The 26,570-nt window shown below is 44.6% G+C and overlaps 1 protein-coding gene across 2 annotated transcripts; it reads right to left on the bottom strand.

The window, feature by feature from the left end:
- On the bottom strand, positions 1-26,222 carry LOC106565521 (ectonucleoside triphosphate diphosphohydrolase 2). Of its 2 annotated transcripts, XM_014132755.3 has the most exons (9): positions 26,009-26,222; positions 17,756-17,873; positions 12,356-12,506; positions 6,405-6,564; positions 3,715-3,942; positions 3,019-3,291; positions 1,922-2,041; positions 1,563-1,697; positions 1-701 (listed from the first exon to the last, which is right to left on the bottom strand). In XM_014132755.3, the coding sequence occupies exons 1-9, from the start codon at positions 26,123-26,125 to the stop codon at positions 486-488; spliced, it is 1,518 nt and encodes a 505-aa protein (XP_013988230.1). In that variant the 5' UTR covers positions 26,126-26,222; the 3' UTR covers positions 1-485. The 2 variants fall into 2 exon arrangements, with proteins under 2 accessions (XP_013988230.1, XP_013988238.1); XM_014132763.2 differs by lacking the exon at positions 17,756-17,873 and having other exon boundaries at positions 26,009-26,136.
- Between the last annotated feature and the right edge of the window lie 348 nt (positions 26,223-26,570).

Below are 26,570 nucleotides of genomic sequence, written 5' to 3'. Positions count from 1 at the left end.
TGATGGTACTTGTAGTTTTAGTCAGTTGTAGTCAATATGACGTATGAAACACATGAATACTAACATATCTTCTACAAAGGCCACTCCATGTACAAAACATAGTTGATTTTTTTGTTATCAGAATACAAAATACACAATGAATATAAAGCAGAAACAAATTATACTTAAATGTTGGGTAACATGTTGTGAGAGTGATGTTGAACATTAATCATAGCCTACAATGCATACCTGTACAAAAAAAAAAGTTTGTTAAAGTATACATAAAAAAAGGATATATAAAATGTGTTGACAGCTGGGGAGAACTCACTTGTTATATCTCAGTGTAAAGATGATCAACACTTTATACAACATTATATCTTCTTCATGATACAGTTATCTACGCACTCTTGGGTCCAGGATTGTACCACCAGCACCCTTACAAAGAGTTTGCCGTCTTTCCTCTAAACAAAGTGAAAGCAGGTCTTAATGGAAGTCCCTTATGATGATTAGCTGGCAGTGTCACTGCTTCCTTTCTTCTTCCTGCGGCAGGCTTGGAGGGAAACATACATCAGGGCGGTGGCGGGGAGAAGGACGAAGAGGAAGAGCAGGGCAGCCCAGGCTCCAGGTTTCAGGGCCTTCCTCAGGCCCACACTCTCCCCCGGCAGCAGACTGCTCAGACTGAGCATGTAGCCCAGGGCCCAGCCCACAGAGGCATCCCCTGCCTGTTGACACCACAAACACACACCTCAGTCAGCTTGGGTACACTCAGAGCATTCTGATACGCACTTGGTGCACTAGTTAAGGACATTCAGAGGTTAAAGCTTCAATGGAGAGGCTGCAGCCTCAAAAACGATGCATGACAAAGACTGATATCATAGAGTTTCTAAACCCAGAGACGCAACATTGTGAGATTTCTGGGAACTCTTACGAAACAGACCACTTGGTGAAAATGTCTTCCTTAAATTAAAATGTTCTCAAAATCTAAAAGCACTACCTAGATTCAAGCCAATGTCTTTTTTTAATTTAACCTTTTTTAACTAGGCAAGTCAGTTAAGAACAAATTCTTATTTACAATGACAGCCTAGGAACAGTCGGTTAACTGCCTTGTTCAGGGGCAGAATGACAGATATTTACCTTGTCAGCTCAGGGATTCGATCTAGCAACCTTTCAGTTACTGTCCCAATGCTCTAACCACTAGGCTACCTGCCGTCCATAAGTGGCTACCTGCCGCCCCGTCTTAAGTGGTTGAATATTGAATTACTCTAACCTTGTGAAAGTGACAAACTGATATGTTTTCATTTTCGTCAAAAACAACTTTATATCGAAGGAGTGCATTTGATTTGACGGCCTGCACATGCACAGTTTGGTGGGAGACGACGATTAGACCTGTTCCTATGCTTGAGCTTAGCCAACATCGCCTACAAGTGTGATCGGGCATTTCTATTGGAGAAGCAGTTTCTGCCTATCTTCATACTGTAATATCTTTGCTGATATGACTTTGTGTAATGTCAAGGATTATGCTGATATCTGGAGTAAAAGAAAGAGATAGAGAATAAAAAAACATTCCCAACAAGCAAGCTCACCTTTTTCTGGAAGGAAATGTGGGGAAATGAGATCTCATCAAAGCCATAGCCTCTCGTGAAGAGCACCTTGGTGAACACAGAGGCAGCACAGAAGTCCTGCAGACGAGGCTCCTGATCTGGGGCCAGCACCAACATCTGAAACAGGATATAAAAATGGGGATGACATAGCCATGAAATACATGAAACGCATACAAAACCATCATCCATTGAGACACATGCAAACAGAGACACTTTCTCTCACATGCATGGATGCTCTCTTCCCTTCACACACAAATGTTCTCGCTCTCTCTCTCACACACACACACACACACAGACGGACGGACGGACAGATAGAAACAGAAACACACAAGGCTGCTAACCTCATTGATGCTCATGTTACAGATAGAATGAGCTGCCTCTTCCAGTTGGGCAGGGGTGGTGACAGGGATTCCTGTAGTAGTCTGTAGGAACTGGTGAATGTAGAAGAAGGCAGAGAACGCCTGATGGACAAATGGACAGGGAGAGAGAAAAAGGAATGAGTTATGATTAGGGTCGGAGCTGGAGTTAGGGTTAGGGTTGGAGCTAGGGTTAGGGTTAAGGTTGGTACTGGAGCTAGGGTTGGGGTTAAGGTTGGTACTGGAGCTAGGGTTGGGGTTAAAGTTGGTGCTGGAGCTAGGGTTGGGGTTAAAGTTGGTGCTGGAGCTAGGGTTGGGGTTAAAGTTGGTTCTGGAAATAGGGTTGGGGTTAAAGTTGGTGCTGGAGCTAGAGTTGGGGTTAAAGTTGGTGCTGGAGCTAGGATTGGGGTTAAAGTTGGTGCTGGAGCTAGGGTTGGGGTTAAAGTTGGTGCTGGAGCTAGGGTTAGGGTTAAGGTTGGTACTGGAGCTAGGGTTGGGGTTAAGGTTGGTACTGGAGCTAGGGTTGGGGTTAAAGTTGGTGCTGGAGCTAGGGTTGGGGTTAAAGTTGGTGCTGGAGTTAGGGTTGGGGTTAAAGTTGGTGCTGGAGCTAGGGTTGGGGTTAAAGTTGGTGCTGTAAATAGGGTTGGGGTTAAAGTTGGTGCTGGAAATAGGGTTGGGGTTAAAGTTGGTGCTGGAGCTAGGGTTGGGGTTAAAGTTGGTTCTGGAAATAGGGTTGGGGTTAAAGTTGGTGCTGGAGCTGGAGCTAGAGTTGGGGTTAAGGTTGGAGCTGGAGCTAGGGTTGGGGTTAAAGTTGGTGCTGGAGCTAGGGTTGGGGTTAAAGTTGGTGGTGGAGCTAGGGTTGGGTTTAAGGTTGGAGCTGAAGCTAGGGTTGGGGCCGGAGCTAGGATTAGAGCTAGGGTTAGGTTTGTGGTTTAGGGTTAAACCGGGATGTGGGCATGAAGCTATGGTTGGGGTAAAGGTTAAGTTTGTGGTTGTGGTTGAGGCTAGGATTAAGGTTGAACCCAGATGTGGACATGAAGCTAGGGTTAGGGTTGATTTAACCACTGTAAACTGTCTCTCACCATGAAGCTGCCACTGACATTGGGCTGGAACACCTTGTCAAAAGAGCACTGGGAGAAGGGGCAGCTGTGGAAGGAGAAGATCTCAGTAATGTTGCCCAGGCAGTGATCATAGTCGCCAGTGCCCTTCACAGACAGGGTTGCCTGGGGATTGTAACTGTAGCTGGGTGTCTGGGCCACCGTGCAGGGAGAGTCAAATAATGTCCCCAGCTTCATGGTGACGCTGTAGCCTGCAGGGAAGCACGGATGGGCCACTGTCCCTGTGTGACCCTGAGCCTGAGAGAGAGAGGGTGAGGGAGAGGGATTGGGTGAGTGTGAGAAATTATTACAGTAACTTGACACATCCCTATAACAAGTAGAGAGCAAGCTACAGGCATGGAGTACTATGGTACTGAGTGCCAATATCTATTGTTGCAATTGTGCTGGGATCACTTTCAAATACACACAGTGAATTAAATCTGTGGTAGAAAACAATTATATAAAAACAATCAGGGGGTGATATGTTAGTGGGTGGGTTTCTAATGATTAATAACAAAGTTTCTTTATTTCAATGGTCCTGATTTACACTATGATAGTATCTTGTAACAGGCACCAAGAGCTTTTCCTGAAAATGTGACATGACTGGGAAAGACTTTGGGCCCTTGCTGTACTGTATAAGGTTGTTGTTATGTTGTTGTGGCCAAACAGAATGTTTCCTACCGTCACCAGGTGAGCCAGTAGGCGTTTGAGGACCTGGTCTCGTCCGTAGCACAGGAAGCTGTGTGTGTACAGGGAGTAGTCATGGCCATACAGACGTAGCTTCATCCTGTCCCTCGCATCTTCCACCTCATCCTTGGTCACAAAGGTGATCTGGGTCGACGCCCCACCAAAGTCCAGCGCCCCCACCGTCTGTCTGCCCGGGCTCAGCCAACGGCCCACAAAGCCATACTACAGTGGGCACACAGGGACAAACAAAGTAACAGGAGAGGTGTGTGGGTAGTTTGTCTCCACAGCAGATGCAGTCATCTATGTACAGTGCCTTCGGAAACTATTCAGACACCTTGACTTTTTCCACATTTTGTTATGTTACAGCCTTATTATAAAATGTATTAAATCGTTTTTTCCCCTCACCAATATACACACACTACCCCATAATGACAAAGCAAAAACAGGTTTTTAGAATATTTGCTAATTTATACAAAAATAAATAATGAAATATCACATTTACATAAGTATCCCTTTACTCAGTACTTTGTTGAAGCACCTTTGGCAGCGATTACAGCCTCGAGACTTCTTGGGTATGACGCTACAAGCTTGGCACGCCTGTATTTGGGGAGTTTCTCCCATTGTTCTCTGCAGATCATCTCAAGCTCTGTCAGGTTGGCCGCACAGCTATTTTCAGGTCTCTCCAGAGATGTTAGATCGGGTTCAAGTACAGGCTCTGGCTGGGCCACTCAAGGACATTCAGAGGCTTGTCCCGAAGCCACTCCTGTGTTGTCTTGGCTGTGTGCTTAGGGTCGTTGTCCTGTTGGAAGATGAACCTTCGCCCCAGTTTGAGGCCCTGAGCACTATGGAGCAGGTTTTCATCAAGGGTCTCTCTGTACTTTGCTCCGTTCATCTTTGCCTCGATCCTGACTAGTCTCCCAGTACCTGCTGCTGAAAAACATCCCCACAGCATGATGCTGCCACCACCATGCTTCACCGTAGGGATGGTACCAGGTTTTCTCCAGACGTGACGCTTGGCATTCAGGCCAAAGAGTTCAATCTTGGTTTCATCAGACCAGAGAATTTTGTTTCTCATGGTCTGAGAGTCTTAAGGTGCCTTTTGGTAAACTCCAAGTTGGCTGTCATGTGCCTTTTACTGAGGAGTATCTTCTGTCTGGCCACACTTCCATAAACGCCTGATTAGTAGAGTGCTCTATTACGATTTCTTCAACAAATCTTATCTTTATCTTATCTTAAACAAAATATATTAACATTTCTTTAACACTTTTTGGGTTACTACATGATTCCATATGTGTTATTTCATAGTTTTGATATCTTCACTATTATTCTACAATGTACAAAAAAACATTTAAATGTTTTTTTCGAATGTGTAGGTGTGTCTAAACTTTTGACTGGTACTGTACATTTTCAAAGAATGCCTACAAAAGCTTGGAATGAAACTAACACAGGATACTTACGTTTTTAAGTGCTTATGGTTGCGTGCAAAGAAATTAATAAGGCAGGGATCGATTACAACCACCATAGATAGCAATGCTAATGCAGAATCTTTATATTCAAACAACCGAATACACAAACTGTTTTGGGCCGCAACCTCATTTTGAAAAAAAAAAGTTTGACCCCTCCATGTAAAAAAAAGGGTGATGTAATCAACGGCCAATGTTTACTTTTTTTAATTGGGGCTATGACACTCTATTACAAATCAGTCTGACAGTACTTCAATATAAAGGAAGTATCGTTAGAAGTGACTGAAATGCATCAGAAATGTATTTGGAAATTCAGAAGATCATTAGTCAATAATTTGTATGATTTTCTGTGTAGAAAAGAACATAGTCACTAATCAGGTTTCCATCCAACCTTTTTAAGCCAGTAAAGTACATGTTGGATAAAACATGTAATGACAGGCTTGATGGAGAAAAACCCATTTGTTGGTAAACTTTCTATATGTGAACAAAACAAAATACGCTAGACAAGGTGGGATCTTTTTGTGTCGGTAAAATTAATTGTGCAAGAAATGTCGGTGGAAACTCTTTTATGGGCAAATATTGATTTAATAACCATCATATCGAAGTAAATTTGGAGTCAGGCGATGACATGTTGTGTGATCCTCCCACGACAACTCGTCAGGATAGCATGCAGTTTACTAGCCTACAGATTAAATAAATGATGATGAATTTCACAGGGTGGTGAAAGTGCAAGGTGATGAGCTTGATGCTCCTTTCCAAAAAATATTGAGGGTCTTATTCTGGTGACATGCTCATCAATGCTAGGCTGCCGTTATCACTACGTCATCACCCAAAACCTTTTATACGCAATAAGTCAATTTGAGGGAAAACATCTCTGGTGGGAAAATGCACATATTGAAAATCTGTCACCAATTGGATGGAAACCTAATTAATGATTGTTATTTTTCCCCCAGTCTGATTTAGTGCCTGGTCTTGTCCACTCAGTTCTAATGAGTCCTGCGTGGCCTGTGGTTATTCCTGAGATTTATCTTTCAGTGATGGGGTGCAATGTTTTGAAACAGAAACCGCTGAGTTTATTACAACCCCATCTAGCAGCTACCAGAGGTTACTGATGTAACCCCGGTTATATGAACCAAGAGCAATGTTTTTTTGTTTTTTTTTTAGTGTTTCTTGTGACCCCATTTTCAAATCAGGTGAAAGGTGAAAGCTGGGCCATGGTACCTTGATGAAGTTCTCCAAGAGATAGTTGACAGTGACCCAACCATACGCTCCCTCCTCCTGGCCACTTAAGATGGCTGCCCCCTGGTAGTTAAATGGATAGGACTGGATTTTATGACCCACTTCCTGTAAAACCTGGGCTGACTGGACAGGGCTGGAGATACTGTTGACAAAGTGAAATGTACTAGTTCAGATATTGTAGATTCAGGATCAACATGGGGAATGGAATGAAAAACATGACTCAGCATGACAACAATACCACATCTACCAGACAAATGCAAATTTTCTCAAGCTTGTTGTTGACTCATTTCCTATTAGATATCTCAGAACCACAACGACTCACATTTTACCCTGATAACACAAAGAGAAGCAGAAATGTCCATATTTGCATGGGTTAGAAACTCTTATTGTGCCATTTGTGTGTAAATGTGTGTGTATGTTTTTCTTTGACCTAAATTCTGTTAACATTGCATGTGTCTGAAACAGGTGTGAACAAGAGCATGACACATGTCTATGTGTACATGTCTGCATGGGTATGGGAGTCTTAGTATAACTTAGTGTGAACATAATGTGTGTGTCTTTAAAACAGACTGTATGAATATGACCGTGTGTCTGAAACAGGTGTGATCGTGTTTCTAGGAGCTTGGCAGCTTAAAGGTGGGGGCCTGTTCTTGCCTGTCTGCCCTGGAGCGGGAAATCCTTGGAAAAAGTACCCAATTGTGATACATAAGTAAAAGTATAGATACCTTAATAGAAAGTTATTCAAGTAAAAGTTAGTCACCCAGTAAAATACTACTTGAGTAAAAGTATTTGGTTGTAAATATACTTAAGTAAATGTAATTTCTAAATATACATTAGTATCAAAAGTATAAATAATTTCAAATTCCTTATATTAAGCAAAGCAGACGGTATAAGGGCACAAGGCGAGACCCAAATGCAGACACAGGAGGCAGATGGTTGAGCTCCGATATTTATTATGACAAAAGGGGTAGGCAAAAAGCAGGTCGGGTACAGGCGAGAGTTCATAAACCAGGTCAGAGTCCAAATGGTATAAGACGATAGGCAAGCTCGAGGTCAGGTAGGCGGGCAAGGGTCAAAACCAGGAGGGCGAGGAAAGACTGGGAAAGCAGGAACTGAGAAACAAAAATGCTGGTTGACTTGACAAACAAGATGAACTGGCACAGAGAGACAGGAAACACAGGGATAAATACACCGGGGAAAATAAGCGAGACCTGGAGGGGGTGGAGACAAGCGAAACAGATCAGGGTGTGACAGTATCTCCACCCTCTAGGGGCGCCACCTGGCGTCCTACCTGGGCGCATACCTGGTTGACCGGGTGTCGGCGATGGAAGTCGGTGATGAGGGCTGGATCCAGGATGTCTCTAGCGGGAACCCAGCACCTCTCCTCCGGGCCGTAACCTTCCCAATCAACCAGGTACTGGAAACCATTGCCCCGTGGTCGAACACCCAGGAGGCGTTTTACCGTGTATGCCGCGTTGGCAATCGATGACACGGGGAGGAGGGGAGGGCCTAGAGACAGAAGACAAAGGGCTGTGACACACAGGGTTAATCCTAGACACATGGAAAGTAGGGTGAATACGGAGGGTACGGGGTAACAAGAGACGGACAGCAGTGGAACTAAGGACTCTAGAGATGGGAAAAGGACCAATGAAATGGGGGGACAGTTTGCGGGACTCCACCTGAATGGGCAGGTCCCGTGTGGAAAGCCATAACCTCTGCCCAATGCGGTAGCGGGAAGCTGGAGTCCGGCGATCCGCTTGTTGACGATACCTGGAGTTGGTCTTGAGAAGTGCCACCCGAGCTCTTCTCCAGGTACGTCGACAGCGGCGGACGAACATCTGTGTTGAGGGTACGCGGACCTCCTGCTCTTGTTCAGGGAAGAGTAGAGGCTGATACCGCATGGAGCACTCAAAAGGGGAGAGTCCAGTGCCTGAACAGGGAAGGGTGTTTCGAGCATAATCCACCCAGACCAGTTACCGGCTCCAGGTAGTGGGGTTGGTTGAGACCAGGCATCGTAGGGTGGTTTCCAGGTCCTGGTTAGCTCGCTCCAACTGGCCGTTGGATTGGGGATGGAATCCGGAGGATAGGCAGAACACCTTCCAGAACTGAGACGAGAACCGCGGGCAGAGACAATGTCCACCGGGAGTCCAAGGATTCGAAAGACATGCTGCACCATGAGCTGGGCCATCTCCTTGGCAGAGGGTAGTTTGGGGACAGGGATGAAATGGGTGGCCTTGGAGAACCGATCCACTACCGTCAGAATGACGGTGTTGCCATCAGACGGAGGGAGCCCAGTGACAAAGTCCAGAGATATACGAGACCAGGGACGATGAGGAACCGGTAGTGGCTGCAGGAGGCCAGAAGGAGCTTGCCGTGGGGTCTTGTTCTGAGCAGCGACAAAGGCAGAAACGTCAGGAACCATTGTGGAAGACCAGAAACGTAGTCGGATGAAGGCTAGGGTTCGACTGGAACCTGGATGACAGGTCAGCCTGGAGGAATGAGCCCATTCCAGGACCGGACTGAGTTTGGGACAAACAACCGGTCAGCCGGGTCCCCTTCAGGTTCAGGCTGGGAACATTGTGCCTTGCGAACCAGGGTTTCAATACTCCAACCCACTGAAGCCGCAAGGCATGGTTTCAGAGACCGGCGGTGTGGGAGAGGAACTGTATAGGCGGGAGAGGGCATCAGGATTCACATTTTTTTGGACCCTGGGCGGTAGGAAATGGTAAAGTTGAATCTTGTAAATAACAAAGCCCACCAGGGGTGGCGCTTGGCTGTACGGAGAAATTCCACATTTTTATGGTCAGTCAAAACCAAAAATGGCTGTTCTGCTCCTTCCAGCCTGTGCCACCACTCTTCCAGCGCCATCTTGACCGCCAGAAGCTCTCGGTTGCCTACGTCGTAGTTCCTTTCTGCCGATTTGAGACGATTGGACAGGAAAGCACAGGGATGGAGGTTTTGGTCCTGGGCAGATCACTGGGAAAGGATGGCCCCCACTCCAACATCAGAAGCATCAACCTCTACCACAAATTGACGAGACAGGTCCGGATGGACAAGGATGGGTGCTGTGGTGAACTTTCACAAACAACTGGTTCTCCAGGAGGCACTGAAGGACTTGTCTGACATGGAGAACGTGTTCTTGGGCAGACCGGGGAAAAAAACAGGATGTCGTCAAGGTAGATAAACACAAAACGATCCTGGAGAGGTTCGAAAGCCGAGGAAAGGTAGGGGGTAACGATTCTTGATCGTTATATCATTAAGACCCCGGTAGTCAATGCACGGACACAGGGTATTGTCCTTCTTCTCCACAAAGAAAAACCCTGCGCCGGCAGGAGATGCAGACAGATAGATGCCTCCAGTAGCCAGAGATTCCTCAATGTACTCTTCCATGGCCTTGGTCTCTGGGCCAGATAGAGAATATAGCCGACCACGAGGTGGTGTGGTGCCGGGGAGAAGATCAATGGCACAATCATAAGGACGGTGCGGGGGAAGAGAAGTAGGCCGTGGTACTTAATGGGAACGGCAGAGACATCTGAGGCTTTGCTTACGCCCTGAGGATGACATCTCGGGGACGGCTGTGCTGCTTTAAAGCAGTGGGAATGACAAAACGGGCTCCAACACAGGGTGGAACTTGTGGTCCAGTCAATAACAGGGTTGTGTTTTTGGAGACAAGAAAATCCCAGAACAACAGGAACATGGGGTGAATCGATGAGGTGGAACTGTATGGTCTCACTGTGGTTTCCTGAAACCCGTATCTGAACAGGCACTGTGCTATGGGTGACTCTTCCAACTGAGTGGCCGTCCAGTGCCCTTGCATCCATGGGGACAGAGAGAGGTTGAGTGGGAATACCTAATTCAGAAATTATGGTAGCATCCATAACTTTCATCATCCCCAGAGTCAATGAGCACCCGGAGAGACTTAGACTGGTCTCCCTACAGCAGAATTACAAAAAAATGTGTACGGGTGATGGGAATTAGGGAACTCCCAGTCTGGCTCACCAGAGTACTTGTACCCACTAAAGAAAAGGGTTTCTTGACAGGGCAGGTGGCTATATAATGTCCCACACCTCCACAGTACAGACAACAGTTAGAACTCAGCCTACGTAAGCATTCCCCAACCGATAATCTAGCTCTTCCCAGTTGCATGGGCTCTGGAGTATCCAACTCACCCATCGCCGATGATTCTCGAGGAACCTCGGGTGTTTTCGGCTCTCCTCGGAAATACACACATTTTCGGATTCCTTAGGGCATGCACCGACATCAACAGATGAACGAGTGTTCCCGAGGCCCTACCTCACCTCACACCGGCGTTCTCGTAGGCGCACATCAATCCTAATCGAAAGGGGTGATGAGAGAATCGAGGTCCAGCGGTATTTCCCGAGCTCGTCCTTTATTCCCTCCGACAGTCCGTGGAGGAAGGTGCCGAAAAGAGCCTCCTGTTTCCAGGAACTCTCGGCGGCCAATGTTTGAAAATCTACTGCGTAGTCTGCCACACTACGGGAGATATGATGTACCTGCAGTAGTTTGAGCCGCCTCCATCCCAGGCGTTCCGTCAGGGAACGAAGCCTTTCCAAAAGGTCCCGAAGTAGCGCCTCATGCCTCCCAATGGTGGCTCCCTGCAGGGAGACAAAGTGACTGAGCTGGTCCAAGTCTGCTGGGTCTGTCATGGCCAGTTCGCACTATAAGGGCACAAGGCGAGACACAAATGCAGACACAGGAGGCAGATGGTTGAGCTCTGATATTTATTATGACAAAAGGGGTAGGCAAAAGGCAGGTCAGGTACAGGCGAGAGTTCATAAACCAGGTCAGAGTCCAAACGGTACAAGACGATATGCAGGCTCGAGGTCAGGGGCAGGCAGAGTGGTCAGGCAGGCGGGCTCAGAGTCAGGACAGGCAAGGGTCAAAATTAGGAGGGCGAGAAAAGAGAGACTGGGAACGCAGGAGCTGAGAAACAAAAACGCTGGTTGATTTGACAAACAAGACGAACTAGCACAGAGACAGGAAACATAGGGATAAATACACCGGGGAAAATAAGCGACACTTGGAGGGGGTGGAGACAAGCAAGTGAAACAGATCAGGGCGTGACAGACGGCACCATTTTCTTGTTTACATTTTTTACAGATATCCAGGGGCACACTCCAACACTCAGACATCATTTACAAATGATGCATTTGTGTTTAGTGAGTTTGCCAGATCAGAGGCACTAGGGATGACCACGTGTTCTCTTGATAAGTGCGTGAATTGGACCATTTTCTTGTCCTGTCAGGGAAAATGTATGGAGTAAAAAGTACATTATTTTCTTTAGGAACGTATTGAAGTAAAAGTAAAAGTTGTCAAAAAATGAATAGTAAAGTAAAGTATTGATACCGGCAAAAAATATTTAAGTAATACTTTTAAGTATTTTTATTGAAGTACTTTACCGCACTGATCCTTACCCACTGTTTATTTGCATACAAAGATACTCATACGCACACACACCCACACACAGCCTGTCACGCCCTGATCTGTTTCACCTGTTCTTGCTATTGTCCAGGTGTCGCTTATTTTCCTCTGTGTTTCCTGTCTCTCTGTGCCAGTTCGTCTTGTATGTTTCCAAGTCAACCAGCGGTTTTCCCGTTCTCCTGCTTTTTGCATTCTCCTTGTTATAGTCCTCCTGGTTTTGACCATTTCCTGTTTCTGGACTTTGTACCCACCCGCCTGACCATTCTGCCTGCCTTGACCACGAGCCTTTCTGCCACTTTGTACCTCCTGGACTCTGATCTGGTTTTGACCTTTTTGCCTGTCCACGACCATTCTATTGCCTACCCCTTTGGATTAATAAACATTGTACGACTCCAACCATCTGCCTCCTGTGTCTGCATTTGGGTTTCGCCTTGTGCCTTGATACAGCCACATGCTTGTGCACTCACACTCATTAACACACTATAACTCACTTGAGGAGCCTCATGCCAGCGGTGGCTCCGAGGTAGACAGGTGTGAGGTGGTGCCTGGCTCTGGGGATATCCTGCATGGCCTGGTCCAGACAACCTTGGAGGCTTCTCCCTGCTGCTCCCTGCTGTCCCACGTAGCTAGAGATTCCTCCACCTGCATGGCGGGAACATGATACATTACTGTATGTAATATTTGTATTTATTTATTTCACCTTTATTTAACCAGGTTGGCTAGTTGAGAACAAGTTCTCATTTGCAACTGCGACCTGGCCAAGATAAAGCATAGCAATTCGACACATACAACAACACAGAGTTACACATGGAATAAACAAAACATACAGTCAATAATACAGTAGAACAAAAGAAAACAAAAAGTCTACATACAGTGAGTGCAAATGAGGTAAGTTATTAAGGCAATAAATAGGCCATGGTGGTGAAGTAATTACAATATAGCAATTAAACACTGGAATGGTAGATGTACAGAAGATGAATGTCCAAGTAGAGATACTGGGGTGCAAAGGAGCAAGATAAATAAATAAATACAGTATGGGGATGAGGTAAGTAGATAGATGGGCTGTTTACAGATGGGCTATGTACAGGCGCAGTGATCTGTGAGCTGCTCTGACAGCTGGTGCTTAAAGCTAGTGAGGGAGATATGAGTCTCCAGCTTCAGAGATTTTTGCAGTTCGTTCCAGTCATTGGCAGCAGAGAACTGGAAGGAAAGACGACCAAAGGAGGAATTGGCTTTGGGGTGACCAGTGAGATATACCTGCTGGAGCGCGTGCTACGAGTGGGTGCTGCTATGGTGACCAGTGAGCTGAGATAAGGCGGGGCTTTACCTAGCAGAGACTTGTAGATAACCTGTAGCCAGTGGGTTTGGCAACGAGTATGAAGAGAGGGCCAACCAACGAGAGCGTACAGGTCGCAATGGTGGGTAGTGTATGGGGCTTTGGTGACAAAACAGATGGCAATGTGATAGACTGCATCCAGTTTGTTGAGTAGAGTGTTGGAGGCTATTTTATAGATGACATCACTGAAGTCGAGGATCGGTAGGATGGTCAGTTTTTCGAGGGTATGTTTCGCAGCATGAGTGAAGGATGCTTTGTTGCGATATAGGAAGCCGATTCTAGATTTAATTTTGGATTGAAGATGCTTAATGTGAGTCTGGAAGGAGAGTTTTCAGTCTAACCAGACACCCAGGTATTTGTAGTTGTCCACGTATTCTAAGTCAGAGCCGTCCAGAGTAGTGATGCTGGACGGGCGAGCAGGTGCGGGCAGTGATCGATTGAATAGCATGCATTTAGTTTTACTTGCGTTTAGGAGCAGTTGGAGGCCACGGAAGGAGAGTTGTATGGCATTGAAGCTCGTCTGGAGGTTAGTTAACACAGTGTCCAAAGAGGGGCCAGAAGTATACAGAATGTTGTCGTCTGCGTAGAGGTGGATCAGAGAATCACCAGCAGCAAGAGCAACATCATTGATGTATACAGAGAAGAGAGTCGGCCCGAGAATTGAACCCTGTAGCACACCCATGTCAGAGGTCCGGACAACAGGCCCTCCGATTTGACACACTGAACTCTATCAGAGAAGTAGTTGGTAAACCAGGCGAGGCAATCATTTGAGAAACCAAGGCTGTTGAGTCTGCCAATAAGAATGTGGTGATTGACTGAGTCGAAAGCCTTGGCCAGGTCAACGAATACGGCTGCACAGTAATGTTTCTTATCGATGGCGGTTATGATGTCGTTTAGGACCTTGAGCGTGGCTGAGGTGCACCCATGACCAGCTCTGAAACCAGATTGCATAGCGGAGAAGGTACGGTGGGATTCGAAATGGTCGGTAATCTGTTTGTTAACTTGGCTTTCGAAGACCTTAGAAAGACAGGGTAGAATAGATATAGGTCTGTAGCAGTTTGGGTCTAGAGTGTCACCCCCTTTGAAGAGGGGGATGACCGTGGCAGCTTTCCAATCTTTGGGAATCTCAGACGATACGAAAGAGAGGTTGAACAGGCTAGTAATAGGGGTTGCAACAATTTCGGCAGATAATTTTAGAAAGAGAGGGTCCAGATTGTCTAGCCCGGCTGATTTGTATGGGTCCAGATTTTGCAGCTCTTTCAGAACATCAGCTATCTGGATTTGGGTGAAGGAGAAATGGTGGGGGCATTGGCAGGTTGTTGTGGAGGGTGCCGGGCAGTTGACCGGGGTAGGGGTAGCCAGGTGGAAAGCATGGCCAGCCGTAGAGAAATGCTTATTGAAATTCTCAATTATAGTGGATTTATCGGTGGTAACAGTGTTTCCTAGCCTCAGAGCAGTGGGCAGCTGGGAGGAGGTGTTCTTTTCTCCATAGACTTTACAGTGTTCCAGAACTTTTTTGAGTTAGTACTACAGGATGCAAATTTCTGTTTGAAAAAGCTAGCCTTAGCTTTTCTAACTGCCTGTGTATATTTGTTCCTAACTTCCCTGAAAAGTTGCATATCACGGGGGCTATTCGATGCTAATGCAGAACGCCACAGGATGTTTTTGTGCTGGTCAAGGGCAGACAGGTCTGGAGTGACCAAAGGACTATATCTATTCCTAGTTCAAATTTTTTTTGAGTGGGGCATGCTTATTTAAGATGGAGAGGAAGGCACTTTTAAAGAATAGCCAGGCATCATCTACTGACGGGATGAGGTCAATGTCATTCCAGGATACCCCGGCCAGGTCGATTAGAAAGGCCTGCTCGCAGAAGTGTTTTAGGGAGCTTTTGACAGTGATGAGGGGTGGTCATTTGGTCGCAGACCCATTACGGATGCAGGCAATGAGGCAGTGATCGCTGAGATCTTGATTAAAACAGCAGAGGTGTATTTGGAGGGCAAGTTAGTTAGGATGACATCTATGAGGGTGCCCGTGTTTACGGATTTAGGGTTGTACCTGGTAGGTTCATTGATAATTTGCGTGAGATTGAGGGCATCAAACTTAGATTGTAGGATGGCAGGGTGTTAAGCATGTCCCAGTTTAGGTCACCTAGTAGCATGAGCTCAGAAGATAGATGGGGGGGCAATCAATTCACATATGGTACCGAGGGCACAGCTGGGGGCAGAGGGAGGTCTATAGCAAGCGGCAACAGTGAGAGACTTGTTTCTAGAAAGGTGAATTTTTAGAAGTAGAAGCTTGAATTGTTTGGGTACAGACTTGGATAGTAATACAGAACTCTGCAGGCTATCTTTGCAGTAGATTGCAACACCGCCCCCTTTGGCAGTTCTATCTTGGCGGAAAATGTTATAGTTAGTGATGGAGATTTCAGGGTTTTTGGTGGTTTTCCTAAGCCAGGATTCAGACACGGCTAAGACACCCGGGTTGGCAGAGTGTGCTAAAGCAGTGAGTAAAACAAACTTAGGGAGTAGGCTTCTAATGTTAACATGCATGAAACCAAGGCTTTTACGGTTACAGAAGTCAACAAATGAGAGCACCTGGTGAGTGGGAGTGGAGCTAGGTACTGCAGGACCTGGATTAACCTCCACATCACCAGAGGAACAGAGGAGAAGTAGGATAAGGGTACGGCTAAAGGCTATACGAACTGGCCGTCTAGAACGTTCGGAACAGAGAGTAAAAGGAGCAGGTTTCTGGGCACGATAGCATAGATTCAAGGCATAGTGTACAGACAAAGGTAAGGTAGGATGTGAGTACATTGGAGGTAAACCTAGGCATTGAGTAATGATGAGAGAGATATAGTCTCTAGAGACGTTTAAACCAGGTGATGTCATCGCATATGTAGGAGGTGGAACAACATGGTTGGTTAAGGCATATTGAGCAGGGCTAGAGGCTCTACAGTGAAATAAGACAGTAATCACTAACCAGGACAGTAATGGACGAGGCATATTGATATTAGAGAGAGGCATGCGTAGCCAAGTGAACATATGGGTCCAGTGATTGGTTAGGCTGACTGGGGACACGGCGATTCAGACAGTTAGCAGGCCGATGCTAACAAGCTAACAGTAGGCCGGGGCTAAACAAGCTAGCAGTTAGCAGACCGTGGCTGGCAAGCTAGCAGTTAGCAGACCGGGTTAGCAAGCAAGCAGTTGGCAGACCGGGGCTATCAGTTAGCAGACCGGGGCAGGCAAGCTAGCAGTTAGCAGACCGGGGCAAGCAAGCTAGCAGTTAACAGACCGGTGCTAGCAAGTTAGCCTTTGGGAGACGTCGCGATGGGGGTAAGTCTGTTTTTGCCTCTTCGTGCAGTGACGTCGATAGACCAGTCGTGGAATTAGTAGGGTTCCAAGTAGCTATAGGTAGTTAGTAGGCCGCAGTTAGCAGAATGGGCCTTCAGCGGACGTTGCGCCTCAGGGGCCTGTTGGAATCCTCGGGCAGATTATGTCGGTATTCCGTCGTAGAGGATCGGTGGGGTTCCGTGCCCCGTACCGGCAGTAGAAGGGGTCCGGATATTGTAGCCCAGGAGTGGGCTTCGGAGGTAGCACAGGAGCCCTAGCCGAGCTAGCTTCAGGCTAATTGGTGCTTGCTCCGGGATGGAAACGCTAGCCAAGAGTAGTCACCCGGGATTGCGGTTAGCTAGTTGCGAAGATCCAGATGAAAATGTGTAATATGTAATATAGTCAGACCACACATTATCACAATTTTACTCATTCCATCCACTTATTTGGTGGTCTAGTCATCTGAGTTTATGGAAATAACTCCTCTCCCTAGACAAAGCTGTAGAAGTATATTTGTAACTATATTTCATTTAACATTGATCAAATCGACTAGTAATAGAAAACGATGGTGGGGAGACATGCACACATGCAGTAGCTACTGTATATAAAAAGAGAGAAAATTGAGATTATGGAGTCTTACTACCTGGAAAGTATTGTTTACATGAACTTCAGGAAAGCTGGTGTATTTGCAAATACTTCACATTAATGAAAACAGCCAACAACTGTGATCTATATGAACACGCAAGTCATGTATGCAGGACAGGACTGGAAAAGCACACAGCACACTGAGTCACTGCAGAACTACTGACAAATCCACCGTTGCTAGGCATCCATGTTTTTCTGCTTCTTTATGTCTAGCCTTGTGTGACGAGTTACCCGAAAGGCGCACACACAGCACACAATGGGAACTGTTCTTTGCCAACTGGAGTGCCAAAAAACTTCCACACCATTTATGTAAAACAATGTTTCTTTCCAACAAAAGTAGAATTGAGATTTTAGGGTTTAAGGCTTTGGGTAACACACTATTTTACTATAATTTTGTATCTGTCTGCAAATGACAATTTTTTTAAATGTAAATCTGTACTTTCTGGTGATTACTTCAAATAATTGGTTACTAACAAATGGTAATAGTGCTTTTTTTAATACGTTTAAAGTAATTTATATGTAAACACTAGGTAAATAGCAGACAAACACCTGGAAGAATCCTTCTATTGGGACACTCTTACCCTTTGGATGGCATTCACTGTGCTGAGTGACCACACCCGTGCCATTCTGCTTGTCTGCTGGCCACTTGTAGATGTACATGGCTGTGTGGGAGGAGCCTGCATCCAGGACTATCCCATACTGGGGAGAGGGTTAGAGAGAACAGAGGAGAGGAAAGTTAAAGACAGAGGGGAAAAGATTGAGAAAAATGGCTGATTCAGATAATGTCAATAATGTCAAAGGAAAGACAACCTAATTGGGTCTACTCTACTCCAAACAATAAAAGGCTACAAATGATCAGGTGTTTGAAATCCATCTATGCAAAGACATTTAATAGGGATAGCGGCATCTGGAAGACATTAACTTGATTCACTATAAACCTCTTCTTTCAAATGGTGGCCTCTGGCTTTTATGACTTGTGTATATATTTGGCAGCAAGAATGTTGGTTGCATGTTTACTTCAAGATAAGATAGATGGAAAGTTGTGGAGCAAGTGAGAGAGGATGAGAACAACCCATGTTAGCAGATCATGAAGGAACTGTTTGGAGTGTGTAAACTCCAATCCTGATTGTGCTATGAATCATCAACTCTAAACATTCACTTTTGGACAACATAATTCAATTTGAATTGCTCTCTTTTTCTGACAAGGCTGTTGAAACTTGTTTCATTCGCTGACTGTGTTTGGCAAGTTATTGTTGCCTTTCTCATTTGAACATTTACACACAATTCAACATGTTTAGAGTTGACGATTCAAAGCACAATCAGGATTGGAGTTTACACACTCCAAACAGCTCCTTCATGATCTACAAACATGGGTTGTTCTCAGACCAGACAAACATGGGTTGTTCTCAGACCAGACAAACATGGGTTGTTCTCAGACCAGACAAACATGGGTTGTTCTCAGACCAGACAAACATGGGTTGCTTTCAGACCAGAAGCCTCCTGTTTTTGTGACAGCGTGCACACACACACACACACACACACACACACACACACACACACACACACACACACACACACACACACACACACACACACACACACACACACACACACACACACACCCCCCCTATGACTAGAATAATTTAACTTAATCTACATTCTTTCCACTTCAATCCCCCCTTCAATCGACCTTTCCCGTCTCTGTATGTTTTGCCTCATGCTAAATGTGCATGTGTGTTTACATGGTAATATACAGTCATTACCATAATTATTGGCACCCTTGATAAAGCCGAATAAAAAAGACTATATAAAATAAAAAATACAAATACTGAGCTACAGTGAGGTACAAAAGTAGTGACAGATTTTTTGTTGTTTTGGCTCTGCACTCCGGCACTTTAATGTGAGGGTATTTTCATCCATATCGGGTGAACGGTTTAGAAATCACAGCACTTGTACATAGTCCCAACCATTTTAGGGAACCAAAAGTATTTGAACATATTCACTTATATGTGTATTAAAGTAGTCAAAACTTTAGTATTTGTCCCATATTCCTAGCACTCAATGACTACATCAAGCTTGTGACTCCACAAACTTCTTGAATGCATTTGCAGTTTATTTTGGTTGTGTTTCAGATTATTTTGTACCTGATAGAAATGAATGATAAATAATGTAGTGCATCATTTTAGAGTCACTTTTGTTGTAAATAAGAATATAATATTCCTAAACACAATTTTTTATGTCATCCAACAAATGTAAACGCCTGTAGTTAACACTTGGATTGGAACTGTTGCTATGGTCAGATTACATGAAAATAGAGCTCTTTGGCCATACACACCAGTCGTAGGTTTTGCGTCGAAAGAAAGATGCATATGCAGAAAAGAACCCCATACCTACTTTAAAATATGGTAGTGGATCTTCGATGTTATAGATAGGTTAGCTGACAACGTGTTGTTGTGATTCTGGATGGCCAGATAGCTAGCAACAATGACAAGAAGATGTCGTGGGGAATCGTAGGTGGCTCGTTTCAGCTCATTGTATCTTGTTCTTGATACCATGTTTTGTTTTGAGGTGTTCTAACGGATGTCATGTCTATGCTAATATGGATAAAATTCACTACCTAGCTAACCAACAACTGTAATGATGTATTTGAGAGACAATGAGTGCTCATTGTGCAAATGTATTTATGTTTTCAATATACATTGGAGACTAAATATAGTTTACATGTTGTCAACAATCTAAGCCAACCCTGTCTGTTTTGCTCCATAGTTGCGCACGTGTCGGTTTTGTTGCTATGTGGCTATTTGGTTCTGTTAAGTATCATGAACTTTACCCAGTACCAGGACATTTTTGTTAAAAACCTGGTTGCTTCTGCCATGTGGCTGAAACTTGGCTGCAAATGCATCCCCAAGACAACAACCTCAAGCACACATCAGCATCCACAAAGAAATGGTAAATTGACCACAAAATCAACATTTTACAATGGCCATCTAAGTCTCCAGGCTGTGTTTTAATTAAAGAGGGCAGTCCATAAGCACAGACGAAGAATGTCAAGGACCTGGAAAGATTCTGCATGGAGGATTGGTCTAGAAGAATGGTCTACGATCACTCCCAATGTGTTCTCCAATCACACACATATATATATATATATATACTGCTCAAAAAAATAAAGGGAACACTTAAACAACACATCCTAGATCTGAATGAAATAAATAATCTTATTAAATACTTTTTTCTTTACATAGTTGAATGTGCTGACAACAAAATCACATAAAAATAATCAATGGAAATCCAATTTATCAACCCATGGAGGTCTGGATTTGGATTCACACTCAAAATTAAAGTGGAAAACCACACTACAGGCTGATCCAACTTTGATGTAATGTCCTTAAAACAAGTCAAAATGAGGCTCAGTAGTGTGTGTGGCCTCCACGTGCCTGTTTGACCTCCCTACAACGCCTGGGCATGCTCCTGATGAGGTGGCAGATGGTCTCCTGAGGGATCTCCTCCCAGACCTGGACTAAAGCATCCGCCAACTCCTGGACAGTCTGTGGTGCAACGTGGCGTTGGTGGATGGAGCGAGACATGATGTCCCAGATGTGCTCAATTGGATTCAGGTCTGGGGAACGGGCGGGCCAGTCCATAGCATCAATGCCTTCCTCTTGCAGGAACTGCTGACACACTCCAGCCACATGAGGTCTAGCATTGTCTTGCAATAGGAGAAACCCAGGGCCAGCATATGGTCTCACAAGGGGTCTGAGGATCTCATCTCGGTACCTAATGGCAGTCAGGCTACCTCTGGCGAGCACATGGAGGGCTGTGCGGCCCCCTAAAGAAATGCCACCCCACACCATGACTGACCCACCGCCAAACCGGTCATGCTGGAGGATGTTGCAGGCAGCAGAACGTTCTCCACGGCGTCTCCAGACTCTGTCACATCTGTCACGTGCTCAGTGTGAACCTGCTGTCATCTGTGAAGAGCACCGTGCGCCAGTGGCGAATTTGCCAATCTTGGTGTTCTCTGGCAAATGCCAAACGTCCTGCACGGTGTTGGGCTGTAAGCACAACCCCCACCTGTGGACGTCGGGCCCTCATACCACCCTCATGGAGTCGGTTTCTGACCGTTTGAGCAGACACATGCACATTTGTGGCCTGCTGGAGGTCATTTTGCAGGGCTCTGGCAGTGCTTCTCCTGCTCCTCCTTGCACAAAGGCGGAGGTAGCGGTCCTGCTGCTGGGTTGTTGCCCTCCTACGGCCTCCTCCACATCTCCTGATGTACTGGCCTGTCTCCTGGTAGCGCCTCCATGCTCTGGACACTACGCTGACAGACACAGCAAACCTTCTTGCCACAGTTCGCATTGATGTGCCATCCTGGATGAGCTGCACTACCTGAGCCACTTGTGTGGGTTGTAGACTCCGTCTCATGCTACCACTATAGTGAAAGCACCGCCAGCATTCAAAAGTGACCAAAACATCAGCCAGGAAGCATAGGAACTGAGAAGTGGTCTGTGGTCCCCACCTGCAGAACCACTCCTTTATTGGGGGTGTCTTGCTAATTGCCTATAATTTCCACCTGTTGTCTATTCCATTTGCACAACAGCATGTGAAATGTATTGTCAATCAGTGTTGCTTCCTAAGTGGACAGTTTGATTTCACAGAAGTGTGATTGACTTGGAGTTACATTGTGTTGTTTAAGTGTTCCCTTTATTTTTTTGATATATATATATATACACACACATACATATATATATATATATATATATACACATACACATATATATATTTTAAAGGCTCAGTGCCGTTATCCTCGCAAGGTGAGGTATTGAAAGGTAGTGAAAACAGGGGTACCAATCATTTTAAACCCTATCTTTTTGAGAAAAAAAGTGTTACTTGTTACTCTAAATTTCTTTCTCTGAGAAATTGTATTAGTATAAAATAATATAATTTCCCAATTTTTTTGATCATACAATATAGCTCAGTATTTTTATTATTTATTTTATAGTCTTTTTTTGCAAATTTTATCAAGGCTGCCAATCATTTTGGACCTAACTGTATATGTCTCTCACAGCATGCATGTGTGAAACTGCAAACAGGAAATGGGATAATACTACAGAAATGAGTAACATACAGTGCACATTAAGTAAGTATCCTGACACGAACCTTGGCTTGTGGAAGCCGGAACAGCTCATAGGAGCAGTATCTCCTGTTTCTGTAGATTGAGGCAGCTTGATGTAAGCTTACAAATACACCCCCTGGACAGGAGACTGGTCTATCGCATGGCCTTTAACCCCTATCTATCTCCTTAAAGGTCCAATGCAGTAATATTTTTATCTCAATATCAAAAATATCACATTTCTAGCCAACAATTAAGTACCTTACTGTGATTGTTATCAGTGCAGTTAAACACATGATTTTCCTATGTTTTATATATATTTCCACAGTATGAGATTGGAATAATATTGTGAAATTGTGAAAATCCCCTTTTATTGTAAAAGCTGTTTGAAAAGACAGCCTGAAATTTAAGCCTGTTTTAGTGGGATGGTGTTTTGGCCTTCCATGGTGACACCATGCTCTAAAATAGTTAATAGACCAAGAAGCTTTTTTTATTTATTTTTTGGACCATTTTAATTGAAAACAATCATTGTAAGGTATTTAACTGTTACCAAGAAATTATTTGATATCGAGTTAAAAACGACTGCATTGGACCTTTAAAATGGTAAAAAAAAAAAAAAAAAAAAATAAGCTTCATAGCAAAGAGCAATTTCTCAAGCAAGAATTTAGCTCGGACTGGAACTCAGAAAAATTATGACGAAGTGATCTTCAGGTCAGAGCTCCAGAAAGAGGCCAGTTTTTTTCTGAGTTCCCAGTTGCTTCGAACACACACAAGTCTGAGATTTCCTAGCTCCCAGATGTTTTGAACGCTGAATTTAATACGGAATTCTAAGCATACCCGATCATCGGGTATGACTCTGCTGGGGATTGAATTCCCAACTTCCCAATATCAGCGTGGACACTCTAACCACAAGGCCACTGAGTTTGTCTACACAGCTGACATTAATAACTCAAGTGCGGTGACAATTTATCTGGCATTAAGTATAACTATCTGTATCTACTAAATGGCGAAACAGCTGATTGGCATGGCCTGTATGTTTCACCCGAGGAATACATCTTCCTGTTTTAACCTCCCAATAACCCCCGCAAAAACTCTTCTGCTTAAAACGAGCTCATCTGCTGACATGATTGATGGGGCAGAGGGGTGGAAACAGGATGAGACCTTCAAACTTTTTCTAAACAGACTGATTGTTAACAATTTCACCAGCTGACAGCGAGGTGTGGTTGACGGCTTTGGTATGGGAAAATAATAAGAGAGAGGCGATAGGGGCTACACAAAGACGACTTGTAGTAATCTCCAGCTGTGATGATATAGGGGACTTCAGATTTTTTTATTCAGTACATGAAAACTTGAGCGAAAAAGTACATTTTGTGTGCACTACGTCATTACACACTGATTTTTATCTGCAACAAGTCAGTATGGTGCAAACACACCGCTGGTGGGAAAATGTGCACATTTTCTTTATGCAGATTTTAGAATATTTGCATGAAAATCTTTCACCAATTGGATGGAAACCTAGCTAATGGGAGGTAAGAGGGAGAGTCTTCCAAAAACAGAACAACATGGATATGCACCAAAAGAAACATAATGGATATACACCACTGACAAAATGTGCACTAGTAGTCATTCCCATGGTTCTAGGTTGTTAATGGACAGAACATCTGCAGGCCAGTCCATCTGCAGGCCAGTTTTTTTCCCTTATTTTTTGTTGTTGAAACACAATGTATGGTATTCATACAACTTGAAGGGTATTCATAAGATTTATATGAGAATCAGTAGAGGTTTGATTCATATGCTTTACATAAACAGACTGTCAGTAACACATGTAAGAAGTACTAGTTATCATCTTTTATGGTTCAAGCTGCATTAAACTACTCTTCTCTTTGAGATTTTTGAATTCACCCAAACTTACAGGGGGTTGAGCCATTGGCAATGTCTATTCAAGCGAGTGGAGGCTCCTTTCTACATAGCACAAAGACCCAGGCATGCATGAGGGTATGTGACTGTTGGACTTGGACTACAAACATCACACCAGACCACGCCAGACTACACCAGAACCAACACACATACACACCAAGTTGCCCACAATTGTGTCGTTAGTTTTACATGCCATCCATGTAAAAAGCATTCTGAAGAAGTCCAGGGGGCTGCTCCATGAGCAGTGAAGAGAGCGCACGCACGCACGCACGCACGTACGCACACACACACACACACACACACACACACACACACACACACACACACACACACACACACACACACACACACACACACACAGACAGAGAGAGACAGAGACAGAGACAGAGAGAGACACACACAGAGAGAAAGAGGTGTGGGGGAGGGGGGAGTTCCAAGGACCCTGTCTGCAATGTAATGCAGGCGTCAGGAGAAGCCCCTCGCCAACAATGCCTCATGGACTTGATGCTCTCGAACACGGTCATTGTCAGCAGGTTGCTTCGGACACCACAAAACAGTGTCACAGATAGAACAATGAGCCAGATATTTCACAGGATGTACAAATGTAAAGCATTCAGTTGGCATTTCCACTCACTACCAAATATGGTGATGAGAGGATGCCCAGTGGCCCGCAGTGGGAGAAGATGGATTTTGGCCGGCATCCTGCTAATTTTCTCATGATGAAACATTTGATCTCTATACAGTTTTCTGTTTCCATAACTACACTTTAGCCGTTGCCAAAGTTTCAAAAACATTGCGTTGTTTATAAAGAGTGCAAGGGAAAATTGAGTTATAGCACAAGCGCACTTCACAGAGTAGGCATTCCCTAACGTAAATCTGCAAATAAATGCTAGAAAGCGCCAATAGGATCTCATTAGCACGTGCTTGGCTCTGCCCAAATCCTTGCTTGTTTTGCACCCTATGATTAATTTGCTCCCATTGGAAACGACAGGCTCTGGTCTATCTTGCATTAGTTATACAAATCTTTGGTAGTGTCACTAGGTTGTCAGCAACTCACACCCATGTTGGAACAGTGAATGGTGCTTTCAAGACAGCTGGGAACTAAAAGAAAACGAGGTCAAATCACGACGTCAGTGGTCTTCAGGTCGGAAAGTTGGAGCTCTAGAAAGATACCGGAGTTTCCAACTTGGAAGTCCGAATTGGATGACCGTTCAAATGTATTTTTCCCAGTCGGAGCTCGTTTTGTGGTTCCGAGTTCCCAGTTGTCCTGAATGCACTGAAAACAAAAGTCGGAGATTTCCCGAGTTCCCAGTTGTTTTGAATGCGGCAGAAGATAAGGCTATAATGACAAGGGGACAGAGACACATTAATGGCCAAACAGGTTTTATAACTTTTCAGTGACTGTCCTCTCATAACTGGTGTATTATTTGTTAGGAGCTAAGAAAGGTTGGCCATCAACCTTATTCAAGTGTACAGAAAGTGCATTTTAAGCCTATAAACCTAAGATGGTACTGTAGGCTAACTGAATTGCTACACGTTTCTTGTATTATTTTACGTATCAGGTGTATAGACTTACTCAATTGTTGACTGCTTGTCAACATAATTTTCTTATCAACAGTATTATAGTAGACTTATAAATTACCCTGTCCCATAAACTATGCAATTTATATTATGAATGCGTAGCAGTGGCGCGCGAGGACCGGACACCGCACAGCACACTCCATTGCACCGTTGGAAATGGGTTCATCTTACATTTCACAACACCGCATAAAATTTGTGAACACAGAAATAACCCAACGAATCTTACCATACATTCCGGAGGTTCGGTCAAGTCCTCGGTGGGAATAGTTAGAAGGAAAATTGCTACTATTCCAAACAGTACAAGCGCAACCGGGGCGAAAATATAACGGCGTTGCTTGGCCATGTGTTGAAACTAGTTATTCTTCTTGCAGATGAAATCTCCAGTGCGATGCCTGGCTTGGCAGTGAAGGCAAAGGAGAAGAGATAACAGCTTGAGTGAGGTAACTTCACAATGGGTTTGGCTTTATACAACTCACATCAATAAATTAATTATATGTAGCCATATCATTTCTAAATTCCTCATGAGCTTAGTTCTGTCATACCCCATCAGAACCCCAAATATAATCTTGTTTTACTCCAATGTTTGTTACCAAAATAAATTACTGAACAACATTTTTAAGCCCACATTTGTTCATAATTATAAATAAAAAAAGATCTGTCAGAAGTATTTTGCTCAGGGGGCACACAGACTGGACCAGGTAAAGTGTAGCTTATCTAGTGAATGCCTGACTGGATCAGGTAAAGGTTCTTTCCAAGGTGCATGGAGCAAAGAGATGCCTAGCCAGAAT

The sequence above is a fragment of the Salmo salar genome, chromosome 01 (genome assembly GCF_965601325.2).
Source record: "Salmo salar chromosome 01, fSalSal1, whole genome shotgun sequence".
Classification (NCBI taxonomy): domain Eukaryota; kingdom Metazoa; phylum Chordata; class Actinopteri; order Salmoniformes; family Salmonidae; genus Salmo; species Salmo salar.
This window is presented reverse-complemented; position numbering and strand designations above follow the sequence as displayed.

Bases quoted from the DNA above. Each gene is read 5' to 3' on its own strand.
- LOC106565521 (XM_014132755.3), bottom strand. From the start codon at position 26,125: ATGGCCAAGCAACGCCGTTATATTTTCGCCCCGGTTGCGCTTGTACTG. The intron at 17,874-26,008 runs GTAAGATTCGTT...CCCTCTCCCCAG, and splicing joins CCGAACCTCCGGAATGTATG to TATGGGATAGTCCTGGATGC. The intron at 2,042-3,018 runs GTGAGAGACAGT...TTTGTCCATCAG, and splicing joins ATGTCAGTGGCAGCTTCATG to GCGTTCTCTGCCTTCTTCTA.